The sequence below is a fragment of the Hypanus sabinus genome, chromosome 21 (assembly GCF_030144855.1).
Source record: "Hypanus sabinus isolate sHypSab1 chromosome 21, sHypSab1.hap1, whole genome shotgun sequence".
NCBI lineage: Eukaryota > Metazoa > Chordata > Chondrichthyes > Myliobatiformes > Dasyatidae > Hypanus > Hypanus sabinus.
The window spans coordinates 14,231,929-14,250,981 of record NC_082726.1 but is presented as its reverse complement, the minus strand read 5'-3'; the positions used below and the strand labels follow the sequence as shown (position 1 = coordinate 14,250,981).

The 19,053-nt window shown below is 41.5% G+C and overlaps 1 protein-coding gene across 8 annotated transcripts in view; it reads left to right on the top strand.

The window, feature by feature from the left end:
• herc1 (HECT and RLD domain containing E3 ubiquitin protein ligase family member 1) overlaps window positions 1–19,053 on the top strand; it is a 281,806-nt gene that overhangs the window by 241,029 nt on the left and 21,724 nt on the right. For all 8 annotated transcript variants that reach the window (XM_059946004.1, XM_059946010.1, XM_059946008.1 and 5 more), the window contains 9 exons: window positions 1,483–1,548; window positions 1,627–1,752; window positions 3,301–3,439; window positions 3,554–3,735; window positions 4,473–4,628; window positions 13,798–13,920; window positions 14,133–14,235; window positions 16,496–16,665; window positions 18,044–18,182. In XM_059946004.1, the coding sequence (XP_059801987.1) occupies window positions 1,483–1,548; window positions 1,627–1,752; window positions 3,301–3,439; window positions 3,554–3,735; window positions 4,473–4,628; window positions 13,798–13,920; window positions 14,133–14,235; window positions 16,496–16,665; window positions 18,044–18,182 (1,204 nt within the window). The remainder of the gene's footprint in view (window positions 1–1,482; window positions 1,549–1,626; window positions 1,753–3,300; window positions 3,440–3,553; window positions 3,736–4,472; window positions 4,629–13,797; window positions 13,921–14,132; window positions 14,236–16,495; window positions 16,666–18,043; window positions 18,183–19,053) is intronic.

Here is a 19,053-nt window from a genome sequence, read left to right as displayed (position 1 = left end):
GCAGGTACTCGAAGAAGCAATCCCCAGTTTGTACCTGATCTCACTGGTGTAGAAGAGGCTGTACCGGCAGCACCAGATACAAGAGATGAACTCGGCAGACTTGCTGCCTCACCTGGAAGGACTGTTTGGGGCCCTGAATAGTGATGGAGGATGAGATGTAGGGGCAGGTGTAGCATTTACCTTAGAACCATAGAACATTACAGCACAGAAACAGGCCTTCTGGCCCTTCTTGGCTGTGCTGAACCATTTTTCTGCCTAGTCCCACTGACCTGCACCTGGACCATATCCCTCCATACACCTCTCATCCATGTACCTGTCCAAGTTTTTCTTAAATGTTTAAAGTGAGCCTGTATTTACCACTTCATCTGGCAGCTCATTCCACACTCCCACCACTCTTTGTGTGAAGAAGCCCCCCTAATGTTCCCTTTAAACTTTTTCCCCTTCACCCTCAACCCATGTTCTCTGTTTTTTTTCTCCCCTAGCCTCAGTGGAAAAAGTCTGCTTGCATTCACTCTATCTGTACCCATCATAATTTTATATACCTCTATCAAATCTCCCCTCATTCTTCAACACTCCAGGGAATAAAGTCCTAACTCTTCAACCTTTCTCTGTAACTCAGTTTCTCAAGTACTGGCAACATACTTGTAAACCTTCTCTGCACTCTTTCAACCTTATTAGTATCCTTCCTGTAATTCGGTGACCAAAATGCACACAATACTCCAAATTTGGCCTCACAATGCCTTATACAACCTCACCATAACATTACAACTCTTATTCTCAATACTTTGATTTATAAAGGCCAGTGTACCTAAAGCTCTCTTTACTACCCTATCTTCCTGTGACATCACTTTTAGGGAATTTTGTATCAGTATTCCCAGATCCCTCTGATCTACTGCACTCCTCAGTGCCCTACCATTTACCTTGTATGTTCTACCTTGGTTTTTCCTTCCAAAGTACAATACCTCACACTTGCCTGTATTAAACTTCATCTGCCATTTTTCATCCCATTTTTCCAGTTGGTCCAAATCCCTCTGCAAGGTTTATAAACCTTCTTTACTGTCAAAACACCTCCAATCTTTGTATCATCAGCAAATTTTCTGATCGAATTTACCACATTATCATCCAGATCATTGATTATAGATGACAAATAATAATGGACCCAGCACTGATCCCTGTGGCATGGTTGTCGGTGCCAGGAGGGAGATCAGTGGGGAGAGATTCTGTCTGTGTAATGTTTTGCTAATAGTAAGGTTGTGGAACATGCCCAGCAGGCCAGACTACATTTGGGGTGATTGGGGGAGATTGGAATTGGTTATTAGACTATACTCACATCTGTAGCATGACAATCAATAGTCTACGGTCTGTACACAAATTGTCATACAGTCACTTCAATAAATACAGTATTATTTAAAGATGGAATTCTCAGTGGGAACTTTGGAAGACTTGTAAGTTTCACATCCTGCCATTTCTTCTCAATTGCAGGACAATAGTAAGTGGTTTGCTGGAATGGATGAGCAAATCATGTCCTGGGCAACATCTAGACCAGAGGTAATCTCTAATTGTACATGTACATTTCCTGTGCTTAATGTTCATGCAAAGATCAGAACTCATCTCATATCGTTTTAGGACTGGCACCTTGGTGGAAAGTGTGATGTCTACCTTTGGGGAGCGGGGCGTCATGGACAATTAGCTGAAGCTGGAAGAAATGTTATGATACCAACTGTTGCACCTTCGTTTTCACAAGCTCAACAGGTCAGACTACTTAGTTTAAATTCCATACTATTCTTATAATTTAACAATAAGAATATTAATTCCAAACTGGTGATTGATATTAAAAATTTGCAAACAACTTAGTTTGATCCTTTCCTAACCTGTAAGTCATTAAATGCAAAGCTGTTCTTTCTAGACTAAAATAATCAATTTGATATTCTTAATTGTTACTTTGGGCCTTGAGAAAATGTTTTATTTTCTGTTATTAACAGGGCAGATTTTTTTTTTGCAATTTCAAAATGAGAATGACTAGAGGAAAAACAATGTGATGGAATTATTCAGCGGGTCAAGCAGCATCTATGGAAGGAAAGAAATGGTCAACGTTTGGGTCAAAGTCCTGTGTCAGGAGATAAAATGTAAAACTAAAACTAGAAAGGAAGTAAAAGACTCTAGATTCTGGAAATCTGAAACGTAAACAGAAAAAACACAGTAGGCCGAGCAGTACTGTGGAGAAAAAAAGCAGAAGTAATATAGCAGAATTCATCAGAATTAGGAAAGTTAAAAAAACAAGTTAGTTTTAAGTGGCAGAGAAGGTGGGAAGTAATGGGTGAAAGAAAATAAATAATTTTGATAGGATGAAGCCAGGATTGCTAAAGTAATTCCATTGTTACAGCACTGTCTAACTGGTTGATCAGTGAGGGCAGTAGAGGGACATGTGAAATCTGCAGAAATTCGGACCAGGGCTGTGCTAAACCCAAAACAGCTGGAAATGATTCTCACATCATGCAGTATGGATGTGGCCAGTTCTGATACAATAAAGAAAAATGAATTACCTGAAATTATTAAATTTGGTATGTGGGAACATAGATCATGTTACAACTATGGGCAGTTGGAAACTCAGGAAACTATTGCCCCTGCAGATTGAATGGAGGTGCTCCACGAAATGGTCATCAAATGTGGGCTTGACTTCACATCAGTACAATGAAATGCAGTACAGGTGCCCCCGCTTTACGGATGTTCACTTTACGCTACTTCGCTTTTACAAAAGACCTACATTAGTAACCTGTTTTCACATTACAAAGAGGATTTTGGCTTTTACGAAAAATTTTCCCATATGAGTGAATGGTTCTTCACTTTATGCCATTTCGGCTTAAGAAAGCTTTCATAGAAACGCTCTACCTTTGTAAAGGGGGAAACATCTGTATACCAGTTTGCAAGAACGGATGAATCTCTGCTTTACCTGAAGAACATTTGGGGGTATGTGGATGTTGGGGAGGGCTGAAATAAAACGACAGCTGGTAAACAAGGATGATAGCAACATTTAAGATGAATTTAGAGATGCGTGTGAACGGGAACGAATGAAGGGATATAGACCATGTTCAGGCAGATGGGATGCTTTTAACTTGACTTGGTAGTTAGTAAAGACATCGTGGACCAAAAGGCCTCTTCCTGTGCTAAGTTCTTCAGTTGCATAAGAAGGCGACGTGAAAAGGGGGAGAGGTTACTGGAAAATGAGAAATAAAATGTAGTTGGCTTTGCTTCAAATTCAAAATATTCTAAATAATTTTATTGATGTTTTTGCTTTTGCAGGTTATTTGTGGGCAGAATTGCACTTTCGTCATCCAGGCTAATGGGACAGTGATGGCATGTGGGGAAGGCAGCTATGGTCGACTTGGACAGGGAAATTCAGATGATCTTCATGTGTTAACTGTCATTTCAGCACTACAAGGTACCCCAGACTTGCACAGTAGCATCTGCTTATTAAAAATGAAGGTTCTTGTCATGTCTTCAAATCAATTGTGTCTATTTACACTGGTGGTCCTCCCACTTGTGTATGTGACAGGTTTTGTGGTAACGCAGTTGGTGACTTCCTGTGGTTCCGATGGCCACTCTATGGCTTTGACAGAAAGTGGAGAAGTCTTCAGTTGGGGCGATGGTGACTATGGCAAGTTGGGCCATGGAAACAGCGATCGGCAGCGTCGACCACGACAGATTGAGGCACTACAAGGAGAGGAAGTTGTCCAGGTAAAATTGTGTGCAGGAGAAATTAGTAACTGAATCGTTGGCTAAACTTGGCTGGTTGTTCTGGAGGAGAAGCTTGATTATCCATGTAAAAGCACTTTCCAGCAAATACTGTCTTCAGTTTTCGAACATCCTTCTCTCGCCCATTGCCTTCACATTAAATAATCATGTTATTAGAACCTGGCATCAGCAATTGCAGATCCAAAGATGTGAAACAATAGGTGGTGCCTCCATGGGTTTAAGGTTGGGAACAAGGTATGTGCATAAAGTTCTTCTGTTCAGTTTTTTCCACCATTTCTCTAATTATGTAGGATTCCAAATCATCCTGTAGCAGGAGCCGAATAAAATCCAGGCTTGGGTTGTTGGGAGTCAGGCAGGGAGCTACCTACATACTGGATGATGGTCACTTCAGATGAGTGAACTCAGCCATCTTCTGTGGGCAAAACATCCTCCTCTGTACCCTGAACCTTCAGCCACTTCCACCTAGCACTCTTTGTGGGGGCATCTTCAGTGTAAAAGTACATTAGTGTTGTAGCAATTTGGAGGTATCTCCCATATATCCCTCAAGCAAATTTATCATAAACCTCCAAACCTCTTTCTCCACAATTCCTCCTTAACACCTCCCCCTTTCTCTCCTAGTCAATCTATGGCCAGTGTTTTTTAATGAGTCTGGTCATCTTGTGTTGTTTTTAATATAAATATTGTGCTATTTCAATATCATGTGCTTCTGTCTCAAATAGATGTCATGTGGCTTCAAGCATTCAGCAGTAGTTACAGCAGATGGCAAGTTGTTCACCTTTGGAAATGGCGACTATGGCCGCTTGGGACTAGGTAACACATCCAACAAAAAGTTGCCGGAGAGAGTAGCAGCTCTGGAGGGTTATCAGGTTGGACAGGTATCGTATTACGTTTCTCATTTACAACATCAAAATGTTTCGTCATTTTTTAAATCTCGTTATAGCTGCTTCTGCCCAACCCCAGTCTTCATTTGAAGTCCCTCTTTAATAACATTTTTAATAAATCCCTCACACTGTCCCTCCCATACTTTAAATATGATATACAGAGCTGACCCCTGTACTCCAACTGAGGGTGAATGGGTGTTGTATAAAAGTTTTTTGCTGCTGTTCTCTGTTAATAAAGCCATGAGCTTTGTGGGTTTTTTAAAATTTGGTTACAACTGCACCCTAGAATACCTTGAAATTCTACTCTGTGCACCCAGGTTCAGATCATAGTTGTAAATCAAAGAATGTGGATCCCGTAGTTGAGTCCTGGAACTATGAGGGCCTCTGTTGGTTGGGATTGACCATGGATGTTGTGTCCCAGCTGTCTATGATAAGGAGAGCAAGTTGTTGCCTATGTAGCGGGCTCCCTCCCTCCACGCAGCTGATGAATCCAAAGGAACGGTAGAGACCGATACGGTTTGGCACCTGCGGTGTTTCAGGAGTTACTAGTCAGGGTTGAGAACACAGGACTGCTTTAGGGACTTAAGCTCCTGATTTTTCCTTGGGGGTTTGCTCCCAAAGCCTTCCTCCTGAGTGGGTATAACTGCAAGGCAGTGGAGGTTTGAGATCAGACTTTTCCTTCTAGATGAGCTGCCAACCATTTGATGAGCCCCATTTGCACAAAGTGATTGGTTTTGTCAGAGACACACCATTGGAAGCATTTTCTAGGTAGTGGGAGCTTCTTATACCCACTACCTCCCCCAACTGTAACAACCTTAAGGGACCAATAACAAACTAATGAAAACAAAATGTATTAGAAACACTCATGTCAGCAGCATTGCAGAGGGAGAAACTGAAAGATCTAGTTCTGGTGGAAGTTCATTGATCACCAAGCACATGGCATGAGAACTCGGCCCAGTGGAGTGGTCCTGCTGTAGAAACCAGAAAGACTTCCAGCATCCTTCGTGGCTACATGTGTTCAGCTACAGCTCCTGACTGAGTGCATAACACCGATGGAGTTGTGAATGGACCCACTATGGAACCAAAGGCAAAAGGATGATTGGTGACCACTGGGAAGAGTAGGAGATGTAGGCAGTTGTGAAAGTTACCCCGTCCTCTCAAACAGGTCTGCTGTTCAGCAGGGAGGTGGGGGGGGGGGGGGAGCTGGTTAGATTGGCCTCTCAGTAAAAAACAGTGAGGGTTGTCTATGACCCAATGGCTGTCTCTGCTGGATATTAGGTGGGATAAAAAACCAGGGGAGCTATAGTGTTAGGAGATTTAATTGTGAACAGAGAAGACAGGTGTTTCTCTGGTCAAGCAAGATTCCCAGATAGTATGTTGCCTTCTTGGTGTCTGGTGGTTTCAGGGAATCCTGAAGGGGAGTGGGATCAGCCAGAGGTCATGTTGCATGTTGGTACTAACATCTGTAGGAAAGGAGATGAACTCCTGCAATATAGAGAATTGGGTAGAAGGTTAATGAGTAAGAACTCCAAGTTTGTAATGGCTGGATTACTTCCTGAGTCACATGCTAATAAGCATTGAAATGGGTGGATAGGTCTGATGGTGAGCATGGTGGAAGAATTGGTGCTGCAGAAATGGCTTTAGATACTCTTTGAGGATTACTAATAGAGCTGGTGGGATCTGTGCAAGCAGAATGTCTTGCACCTGTACTACAAGGGGAAGGGTGTCCTTGTAGGGAAGTTTGCTCATTTGTGATGGGATTGGCAGGAGTTGGGATGCACAGTGTACAGTGGTAGAAAGGAAATCAAACACAGAGTATAAACTTCAAGTGAGTCCAGTAGGCAGAGCATAAGAGGAATGTTGAAGCACATAGGAGGACTGATAGGATAAACTGCATTAACTTTAATACAAGGAGGCTGATTTGGAGTGTGGATCAACCCATGGAAACAATTTTGTTGCAGTCACAGAAACATGGCTGAAAGAAGGGGAGAACTGGTAGCTCAGTGTCCAAGTATATAGAAGTCTCAAGCTGATGAGGGTGCGTTAAAAGGCTAGAGGACGTGAAGAACATCAAGGCATTGCTCAGGAGAGATGTTTTGGAAAGATGAGGCCAAATGAGTAGAATTTTGAAATAAGAAAGGGGCCATCATTTTGCTGGGGTACTCCAAACAGTAGAGATAGAAAAGACGAGTAGACAAAGTATAAGACAGACCTTGGCAAAAGTAATCTAAAAACAGCTGCTTGCATGTAAAGCAAGGTCCAGTCTTTAAAACAGGAGCCAGAGCAAATTCAGGGCCAATGTGTTCCTGTGTGAAAGATAATGATGATAAGATTAGGAATCTGGCGATGACAAAAGTCATTGAGGTTTGATAAAGGGGGTAGGATGGGGGGGGGGGGGGAGAGAAGCATATAACAGGAGAATGGACAACTGAAATAGAAGATTCCCTTGAGAAATATTGAATTGGAGAGTATTGAAAAATAAAACAAGGTAAAAAAAAAATGGACCATTAAATCATCATTGACAGATAAAATTGAGAAAAATCTTCAGTTATTTTATCAGGAGCAAAAAGATAAACCAGAGGAACAGTCTGTGTGGAGCCAGGGGATGTAAGTAAGGCCATAAATGAAGACTTCAAACTTGAGTTCAAAACTGATAGGCACTTTTTTGAGTGCACGAAGGGGGAAAAATTCCAGAGACTGATGAGATGTATCAGAGAATACTGTGGAAGGCAAGGGGGTTTGGTGGAAGATTGCTGAGGCTTTTCAGAGATTTCAATTCTTTGTAAGCCAAAGATGTGGTGCCAGATGGCTGGAGGGAGACATTATTCCTTTGTTCAAGAAGGGAAGCAAGGACAAGTCAGGTAATTACAGTCTTAGGTCAGTAGTAAAGAAACTTGCAAAATAAAAAGATGCTGAGGGACAGTGTTATCTAAACTTGTAAAGACAAGAATTAGTGATTTTTGACTGGGAATTAATAAAAAGACTATATTCGTGGGAAATCCTGTCTCAGCAGTTTGATAGAGTTTTTGGAAGAGATAACCAAGCATATTGATGAGGTCAACGTTTTAGATGTCGTCTGCAGGAATTTAGTAGGGCATTTGTCAAGGTCCCACATGGTAGGCTGTTTTAAAAATTGCCTGGTATCCGGGGCAAGGTAGTAAAATTAATTCAGTAATAGGAGACAGGGTGTGGTGGTGGAGAGTTGTTTCTCTGGATGTCTGTTACCTCTGGTTGGTAGTGGACCTTTGTGATAAACATTAGATGTGAATACAGAAGAGTAGTGTAGTACAGGAACAGGCCTTTCAGCCCACAATGCTGCGATGAAACAATCAAACTAATAACCAAATGGCTAACTAATCTAATTTCTTCTGCCTACACAACATCCATATGTGTCTGTTTACCTCACATTCATTTGCCTATCTAAATGTCCCTTATTATCTACTTCTACCACCACCACAGGCAGTGCATTCCAGGCACCCATTTTCTTATAGACTTGTATCACATCACCCCTTAGCCCCCACTGTTCCAAACAAAACAGCCCAAGTTTGTTCATGATAGCACATGCCCTCTAAACCAGGCCACATCCTGGGAAACTTCTCCTGTACCCTCTCCAAAGACTCAACATCCTTCCTAAAATGGGGCGACCAACCAGAACTTTATGTAATACTCAAGATGTGGCCTGACTAGAGTTTTATAAAGCTGTAACATAATTTCCTGACTTTGGAACTCAGTGCCTCAAATAAAGGCAAGCATGCTATAGGCCTTCTTAACAACCACCCTTTCGACCTGTGTAGCCTCTTAGAACTTGGACCCTGTAATCCCTCTGCTCATTAATAGTACTGTCTCTTTACATTTGACCTAGCAAGGTGCAACACTTTATATTTGGCTGCATTAAACTCCATCTGCCATTTTTCTGCCCATATCTGCAATTGATTTTTTTCTCTCTGTATCTTTGCCACTCATCAGTGCCATCCACAACACCACCAATCTCTGTTTCATCTGCAAACTTACTAACCCACACCTCTACATTTTCATTTAGGTCATTTATATACAACACAGACAGCAGATGTCCCATTATAGATCCCTGCAGAACACCTCAAATCACAGACCTCCAGGTGGAATAATTCCCTGCAACCACTACCCTCTCTTTTCTATGCACAAGCCAGTTCTGAATCCAAACAGCCAGCTCACCGTTAATCCCATGCATTTTGATCTTATGGATGAGTCTCTCATGAAGAACTGTGTCAGACACCTTACTAAAATCCATGTAGACAATAACCAGAGCTCTGCTTTCATCAGTTACACTCCCCAGCTTATCAAAAACTCACTCAAGTTAGTAAAACATGACTTCTCCTAAACAAAACCATACTGGCTCTCCCTAATTAGGCTATGATTTTCCAAATGCTCAAAAATCCTATCCCTAAGAATTCTGTCCAGTAATTTCCCTACTACTGATGTGAAACTCATCAGTCTGTAGTTTTCAGGATTATCCCTCATTCTCTTCTTGAATAATGGAACATCGTTATCTGCTTGACAGCACTCCAGGACCTCGCCTGTGGCTAGAGAGGACGCAAAAGTACTGGTCGAGGCCCCAGCAATCTCTTCACCTGCCTTTCTCAAAAAACCCTAGGGTATGTCCCATCAGGTCATAAGGACTTATCCACATTAATGCTCTTTAAGAGACCCAGCTCCTCCTTTGCTCCAAAATGCCCTAGCATATTAATGCACTCAGCACTGATCTCCCTATCCTGCACATCCTTCTGCTTGGTAAATACGGGTGTAAAATACTCATTAAGGACCTCATCCACATCCTTTCAACCAAGCAAATGTACCCCCCTTTATCCCTGAGTGGTGCCATGCACTCCCTAGTTATCCTCTTGCTCCTGATACATGTATAGAATGCCTTGGGCTTCTCTTTAATTATACTTGCCAAGGACTTTGCATGGCCCCTCCTGGCTTTCCTAATTCCCTTCTTGAGTACTTTTCTAGCTTCCTCATAATCCAGAAGGGCTCAGTTTGATTCTAGCCTCCTAAGCTTTAAGTATTTTTTCGTTTTCTCCTTGACTAAATTCATCATCTTCCTCAACATCCAAGGATCTCTTACCACGCCAGTCTTGTCCGTCATTCTGACTCCTCGTCTGCTTGTGCAGTTGGTCTTTAGGTACCCTCCACGTGTCAGATGTAGACTTGCCCATAAACAGCTGTTCCCAATTAACTCTCTTGTAATTTACTGCGTCCCAGTTTAATATTCTACTGCAAGGTCTATCTTATCCTTATCTATAGCTATCTTAAAACCTAAGAAACTGCTTGCCCACTGAAAGGTCATTCATCTGGCCAGGCTTGTTACCAACACCAGATACAGTACATCCCCTCCTCTCGTTGGACTATCTACATATTGATTTAAAAAACCCTCATGGATGCACCTAACAAAGTCTGCTCCATGTAAACCATTTGCACTAAGAAGTCCCCAGTTTATATTAGGGAAATTGAAGTCACCCATGACAACAATCCTATTACTCTTTTCCTTAATCTACCTGCGTATCTGTTCCTCAGTGTCCCAGTGGCTATTGGGGATCCATCAGTGTGATTGCACTTTTCCTATTTTTGAGTTCTACCCATAGAGACTCAGTGGACAAGCCCTCTCCTGATGAAGGGTTTCGGCCCAAAACGTCGTCATTACCTCCTCCCATAGGTGCTGTCTGACCTGTTGAGTTCTGCCAGCATTTTGTGTTTTTATTTAAACCCTCTATTATGATTCCTCTTAAGTGCAGCTCTGATATTGTCCTGATTAGTAGTACAACTCTTTTCTCCCACCATCACCTTTTACGTCCTCTCTATCTTTTCTAAAGCATCAAAACCCTAGGACATTAAGCTCTCATTCCTGTCCCTCTCTCAACCAAGTCTCTTTAATGGCCGCAACATAATAGTTCCAAGCACTGACCCATGCTATAAATTCATCACCTTTACCCATAATATTCCTAGCATTAAAATACATACACTTCATACTATCTATCCATCATACCTACTCCTTTTCTCCTGTTTGTTTTTACCGGCCCTAACATTTACCTACCTCCCTATCCCTCCACATTCTGAACTGGTGTTCTGGTTCCCATTCCCCAGTCAAACTAGTTTAAACCCTCCCGAGGAGCACTAGTGAACCTCCCAGCCAGGATATTGGTTCCCCACCAGTTTAGGTGCAACCTGTCCCTCTTGTACAGGTCACTACCACCCCCCCCAGAAAAGGTTCCAATTATCCAAGAACCTGAAACCCTGCCCTACCCCCTGCACCAGTTCCTCAGCCACTACTAATCTGTGCTGTCATCATATTCCTGCTCCTACTGGTTTGTGGAAATAATCCACTAGTAATCTACTAGCACCAGAAGTAATCCAGAGATTACTACCTTGGAGATCCTGCTCTTCAGCCTCTTTCATAATTCCCTGTATCTCTCTGCGGGTCCTCTTCCCCCTTTGCCAATGTGCACCACGACCTCTGACTGCTTAGCTACCCCCTTGAGAATATTTTGTAGCCACACCGAGGCATCCTGAACTCCGACACCTGCGAGGCAACACACCATACTGGTATCTCTTTGGCGGCTGCAAAAACTAATGTCCATCCCCTAACTTTTGAGTCTCCTATCGCTATTGCTCTGCCTGAGTTTACCTTTCCCTGCTGAGCCTCAGAGCTGGCCACAGTACCACTAACCTAGCTACTGCTGTGCCCGAATGGGTCCTACCCCACTCAGCGGCATCCAAAGGCTATACTTGTTGCCGAGGGGGATGACCACAGGGAATCCCGCACTGACTGCTTCCTCCCCTCATTTCTCTGGTGGTCAGCCGTCTACTATCTGAAGCCTGCATTCTGGCTGTGACCAATAAAACTTTCATCTATGAGGTTTTCAGCCTCTGGGATGGTCCTGGTAACATCCAGCTCCAGCTCCACTTCCTTGACCGTAGTTCAGTAGCTGAAGTTGGATGTACTTCCTGCAGTTGTAGTCATCAGAGAGACATGAGGAGCATTCTACCATCCTAACCATCCTGTCTACACTGAACTAAGGACTAAAGATTTACAGTCGATAAAATAGCTTACCTGTTCTTCCCTGTACCTTCTCTCTTCAACCCTTGAGTTTTGAACTCAAGGTCACTTACTCAGCCTCTTCTCCCCGAGTTCGTTATACACTTGGCACCAACTTCTCAAGCCCAAGTTCCATAATCAGTATAAATGATTCAGCACCCTTAGCCTCTGCCTGTTCTCAATGAAGTCTGAGCACTGTAATACTGGCCCACTCTCAACATTAGCCGCTCCGCTTACACCTCCCTTTTTAGTGTTTGATAAGATGACAGTGTGCTCAGATGTAGCAACCACTCTGGGTCCGATCGGAGGTGTATTTGTTCCTCCTGTAAGTCTCTATTATGATCGAAAATCATTGCTGGATACCAAGAACATCAAATACTGCAGGACTAACCTATCGGCAGTTCATTCAGTAGTGATGGAGGTGGACTTGTTCTGTACCGTTGTGCTGAGGTGGTGTGTGGTTTAAAGAAAAAAGGCTGCAAGTGATTGTGTTTGAAGTTTTTATGTGATCACAAGGCCCTGTCAGACATTAATAACGTAGAATACTGCAAACCTGGTTCACTGGCGAGACTGATGCAGGGGAGCTGCATTGCCTCAGTTGTTGCACGGATCAGGGCTGCAAGCCTTGGACTTGCCGGTGAAAGATAATGCCAGAGCTGTCAGTGTGCCACTGGATTTTATACTGGGTTCAGTGCTGCTCTCCAGTGTTTGCTCAATGCTTAACTCCAGTGTTCACTCGGTAGATGAACAAGGTGGACCAGGTCAACTCAGGGACTTGTCTTTCTTTTTGTGACCCTTTTTTTTTGAAATCGTAGCCATATGTCCTGTGTGCTGTTGGTAATGTGTTTTGCACCTTGGCCTTGGAGAAACTTTCATTTATCTTTGGTGGAATGATAATTAAACTTGAACTTTGTATTAGCTCAAATAAAACTCACTCCCAACGAGACTTTTTTTTTCAAATGACTCGTGCCCAAAAACATTGTCTCTCTCTCTCTCTCTCTCTCTCAGTCGCTAACTCAAAGAATGGCTCACTCAAACAGTGACTCACTCCCATTGAGAGTTATTACTTCCAATAAATATGATTATAAAATTAATAGATGACATTAAAAACTAGTAGTCTGGACAGCAAGGAGGGCTGTCTAAGGCTACAGCATGCTATAAATCAGTTGGAAAGTTGGGCCAAGAATGGCAGATGGTATTTAATCTTGATTGTGTGATGTGATGCAATTTAGGAGAACAAACAAGAGTAGGATAAACAGAAAATGGTAGGGCCTTGGGGAGTATGATGAGCAGAGAGGTATTGGAATACAAATCCAGAACGCCCTGAACTGCAGAACAGGTAGAGATGGTGTTCAAGAAGGGATATGGGGCACTTGTCTTTATCAGCCATGACATAGAATATAAGGGCTGAAATGTCACATTACAACATTATAAAACTTTGGTTAGACCAAACTTGGAGTGTTGTGTGCAATTTTGGTCATTACCGTAGGAAGCATGTAGTTGCACTGGAGAAGGTGCAGAGGAGATTGAAATATTTCAGGTACACAGATTGTACAGCTGCATGTGTGTTTTCTAGAGTGGAGGAGGCTGAGCAGTGAGCTGATAAAGGTATACAAAATTGCAGGATGTAAACAGAATTGTATTCCCATAATAAGCTTTGAAAAAAAGGGCATTGTTTAAGATGAGGGGAGAGTGGGTAAGAGGGACAGAAGGAAGTTTTCACATGGACTAGTTAGAATCAGGAATGTGCTATCTAAGGAGGTAGAAGAGCCAATGTTCGCAAAAAGTTTATGAAGCTCCCAGAGAAACATTTCAATCACCAAGATATAAAAATCAATGGACCTCGTGGGTAAATAAGATTAGTATAGATGGGTGCAACAGTGGATGTGGTGAGTCAAAGGGCTTCATTCTGCACTGTATGACTCTATTGCTCTGTTAGCCCCTCGAATCCGCGAGGATTTCTGGTATTTTCCGGTGTCAGTTTTCCAGCATCTGCAAAATCTTTATTTAGACTTATATTATGATTCGGTTCACATTATCATTTACATTGTTTCCCACTACATTTAAAGTACTGGATCTATTTTCTTTTAGGTTGCTTGCGGCTTAAATCACACGTTAGCTGTCTCTGCTGATAGCATGATGGTTTGGGCCTTTGGTGATGGAGATTATGGAAAGCTTGGTCTAGGTAACTCAACAGCCAAGTCCTCTCCTCAGGTACGGCTTACCAAACCAGTGATTATAATAACATTAATTCATATTTTTCCTTCCTGATGCTCTATGATGGCATCAAATAAAGCAAGATGTTTAAACAGTCAACTTCTATGGCTACATTTGTGGTGTTTAATGTTTCTAAGTAGTTAAAAATATAATTCAGGTTTCTTGTTACTGTTATTTAGTGTAAAGGTTTTTTAATTTTCTTTTTGCAGAAAGTAGATGTTTTGTGTGGAGTCGGAATCAAGAAGGTTGCTTGTGGCACACAGTTTTCAGTTGCCTTGGCAAAAGATGGCCATGTGTACACCTTCGGCCAAGGTAAGACGATCATGGTGGATTTTTATGGATTTATATTTAGAATGTACAAAGTGAATGTTGCGATTCATTGCAATTAAATGCAATGACTTCTCAATAACTGATGGATTTGTGTAGGAACAATGGAAGCAATGCAAAGAACAACCAGGCCATTTAGTAGGAATTAGTTTGGGTCTGTATTCCATGGAGTTTAGAGAAATAAGATCCTAAGGAAAGGGGGCTTGCCATGGTAGACATTGGTATGTTTTCACTAGTAGGATAGTCATGAACAAGATGATGTAACTACAAGATATCACTGGACATTAAAAACTGAAATGCATACTATATTCTTTTTGTGAATCACTGGAATTCTCTGCCTTGTGGTACTAATTATAAATATAATGAATGAAACATAAATATAATGAACAAAGAAATGTGGGAAGGATAAATCAATACGAACTGATTGATCGGACCATAAGGCATCCGAGCAGATTAGGCCATTCAGGCCCTTGAGTCTGCTCCGCCATTCCATCATGGTTGATTTATTAACCCCCTTCTACCCCATTCTGCTGCCTTCTCCCACAATCTTTGATGCCCTAATTAATCAAGAACCTATCAACCTCTGACTTGGCCTGTATAGCCATCTGACAATGATTTCCACAGATTTACCACCCTCTGGGTAAAGAAATGTTTCCTTACTTGTGTTCTAAATGGATGTTTCTCTATTCTGAAGCTGTGCTCTTTCACTCTTCCAGTATAGGAAACATCCTCTCCACATCCATACAATCGAGGTCTTTCAAATTTCAATAGTTTTCAATGGGATGCTCTCTCATTCTTCTAACCTCCAGTGAGTACAGGCCCAGAGCATCAAACACTTTGATGTTAGCCCTTTCGTTCCTGGGTTCATTTTCGTGAGCCTTCTCCGGACCCTCTCCAATGCCAGTACAGCTTTTCTTTGATAACGGGCCCAAAGCTGATCACAGTACTCCCAGTGTAGTCTGACACAGTGAGCCTTATAAAACTTAAGCGTTACATCCTTGCTTTTGTATTCTAGTCCTCTCAAAAGGAATGCTAACATTGCATTTGTCTTCCTTACCATTGTAAGTTAACCTTTCAGGAATCCTGAACAAGGGTTCCCAAGTCCCTTTGCACTTTGATGCACTATTGGATTCCGTGAACCGAAGCTTGGGTTTAACAAACCAGTGATGAAGGAAAGATGACACACTGCAGTTACTCGCATTCTGAAATAAGAACAGAAAATGCTGGAAATGCTCAGTAGGTTAGGCAACATCTGTGGAACGAGAAACAGAGTTAGTTATTGTTTCATGTGATTGACTTTAATGAGAGATCTAATGCATCTGTTATTAATCCGAGACCCATTTGTCCAAGAGCATGAAATTCAAACTCCACTGCAGCAAATTAGCTAAATCTAGTTAACTAAATAATCAGGAAATTATAGAAATAACATGGTGTACTAGTATTGATTAAGAAGCTACCAGTGTATTGATTTAAAAATCCACCTCGTTGACTGATTTCACTTGAGAAGGAAACCTGTTGAGCTTACGCAGTTGAGTCCACGTGAGACTCCTCCTCCTTCTCCCCGCCCCCAAATATTTCCAATAATTTCTATTAATGTTCTGATTGTTGCAAATGTGGTAAATGAAGGTTAGTTAGAGATTTCCACTAATCAATAAAATCATGGGAACAGGTTCAAGATAACTTGACCACCACCTTTCCTGTGTTAATTTAATCTGTAACATAAATCTGACAAGACGGATAGTCGTTGTGAGGATTACACAGTAATTACACAATTACACAGTAGAAATCTGTCCTATGGTCCGGAGAGAAGGGTCTCAGCCCAAAATGTCAACTGTTTATAGACGCTGTTTGGCCTGCTGAGTTCCTCCAGCATTGTGTGTGTGTTGCTTAGATTTCCAGCAGCTGCAGATTTTCTCTTGTTTGTGATATCCTTCCATTGTTCACTTTTGATCATATCTGCATAAAAGGATAGATCACAGGAAGTGCTGGTTGGCATCTGGCGGGCAAACTTTGGTATTGTCCGTGGAATCTGGAGAGGCCTCAGTCGTAAATGTGACCTAAATATATTTTATGATGAGAGCAGGCCTTGCACTAATAAAGCTTGGTAAATTAGTACTCATGGTGGTCCAAGAATAAATGGTCTGTCTTCACCTTGATAAATTTGTTCATTTATGGTTTGAAAATTAAAAGAATAAATATTTCATCAAATATTGACAATCTAATACATCTTTCTGTATACAACCAGACCGCCTGATAGGCTTGCCTGAGGGTCGTGCCCGCAACCATAATAGACCTCAGCTGGTACCTGCTCTGAATGGAGTTTTTATTGAGGACATAGTGGTGGGTGCTGAGCACACGCTGTGTCTTTCATCATCTGGAGATGTTTATGGATGGGGCAGCAATTCAGAAGGGCAGGTAAGAAATTTGAACAAACTGAACTTTTACCTGTCTATGATGAAATCGTAAGGTGTTTGACTAGACGTGAATTCAGAATTAGAGGGCATGAGTTCTAACTATTGCCTCGAGCAACTGGAGATTTGTGTACAAACTATTTCTGTTGAATATTTTTGATGCTTAGTCAATATAAAAAATATTGGAATAAAACGAATTGTAAATAATGAAATCGTAACTAAAGCAGGTGGCAAACACAGAAAGCAGGCAATGGTTTGAGTTGGTGGTTTTGCGATTTCTATTACTACTGAGATGTCAGCTATCAGGAGGTTCTGCTGTGTAATCTGAGAAGAAAACTAGATGACATTAATTCAACATTAATCTATAAGAACAAAGCTTTTTCCACCCCTAGCAAGGACACTGATGTCAGGGTATATGGCTGGGTGTTTGGGACTTTCCTATGAAGTTTCTATTGTTTCCAGCTGGGTATGCTACATAATGACAAGCAATGATAACCGATGCAGCCAGGACTCCCTGCACTGCAGACTGCCCCCACTCCCATCTGGAAGAGGGGTTTGAGATAGTTAATGGAAATATATATTTGTTAATGATTATCCTCATTAAAAACTCCAGCTTTTCCCTCTTCATTATTCTTACTGGGCATTAGACCCTGGGATTTCTAGCTGTCTTCTGACAGAACAATTGACTGCAATACTTCCTGGAAGTATAGTTATCCCAGACTATGTCCTCTCTGTCATCCCTGTCTTCTTATTCTGTAGCACCTTCCATACCAGGAGGCAAGTCTGACACACTCACAATTAATTTAGATAATTGACTACTTCACATTATTAATTTAGATGTACGGTAGCTAAATGTAGAGAAAAGTTATGCTGACTTAAAAACTCAAATGACTTTGACCTGTGCAGCTACTGGATCATTTCAAGTCGAGTCAAGTTTGTCACTTCGACCATAAAACTGTGGGTACAATACGCAGTAAAAACGAAGCAACGTTTCTCCAGGACCCTGGTGCTACGTGAAACAACACAAAATTATACTAGACTATGTAAAAACAACATAAAAACTGCACTAGACTACAGATCTGCACAGGACTACATAAAATGCACAAAACAGTGCAGGGCAGTACAATAATTAATAAACAAGACAATAGGCACAGTAGAGGATAAATTACCTATAATAATTATAATCAGCAGTACACTTGCAATCAGAAACAGTTTTCTTCTCAGTGTAATTGTTTATCGTTTTAAATGCTTCCTGTAAATGCCGTTTTACCTCAAGGATGGGTGTAAGCACAGATGCTCCTGGTTTTGGTTGAACAACAGAAGTATTCAGGGTTGTGCCTCATCTCCAGTTTACAATCTCCACTCCTTTTCCCTCTGTGTAGCTGGGTCTGGGACATACCAATCATGTAAGAGAACCAACTCTGGTCACAGCACTCCAGGGAAAGAGTATTCGGCAGATTTCAGCGGGACGTTGCCACAGTGTGGCGTGGACAGCCCCTCCAGTACCACCAAGAGCACCAGGTGAGCTGGCCACAGCTTATCTTCAGGTTTACTGTGAAAGTTGCATTACTACATTCAATCATCAATAATTACTTTAAAAGGATTTTTGTCAAATATTTGAGTAGATATTCACCATTTTAATAAATGTAAACTAAATATGTAGAGCAAGAATTTCCCTCCTTAAATCAGGTTCTTCTAAATAAATCGCTATTATAAGGTCGAATGGAATAGTTGAAGTATTTATTGTACAGATAGGTAAATTGAGTTTCTTGTAAATTAACAACTGTTGATCAGAGTTCAAAGTAAAGTTTATTATCAGAGTACATGCATGTCACCACACACAACATTGAGATTCTCTTTCTGCAGGCATACTTAGCAAATCTATGGAACGCTAACTGTTAAACATCAGGAACTGTGCATATGCAGATATAAATAAATAGCAATAAATAACAAGTATGAAATAACAATGTACCATCCATCAATATAACTATCTTTAAATGAGTTCTTGAATGAGTGTTTTGTTCAAGAGCCTGATGACTAAGGGTTAGTTACTGTTCTTGAACCTGGTGGTGTGAGTCCTGAGGCTCCTGTACCTTCTACCTGAGCAAGAAAAGAGCAAGGCCTGCGTGGTGAGGGTTTTTTCACGATGGATGCTGCTTTTCCACAGCTATGTTTCATGTAGATGTGCTCAGTGATTGGGAGGGTTTTACAGTGATATACTGGTCAAAATCCACTACCTTTTGTAGGATTTTCCACTCAAAAGCATCGGTGTTCCCATACCAGGCCGTAATGCGAGGAGGTTATGGTGCCTGTGAAAAGTGAGACAATTTGGTTTATTAGAGGTCAGAAAAAATTATTGCATGTTCTATTACCCATTGTTTAATTAATCCAT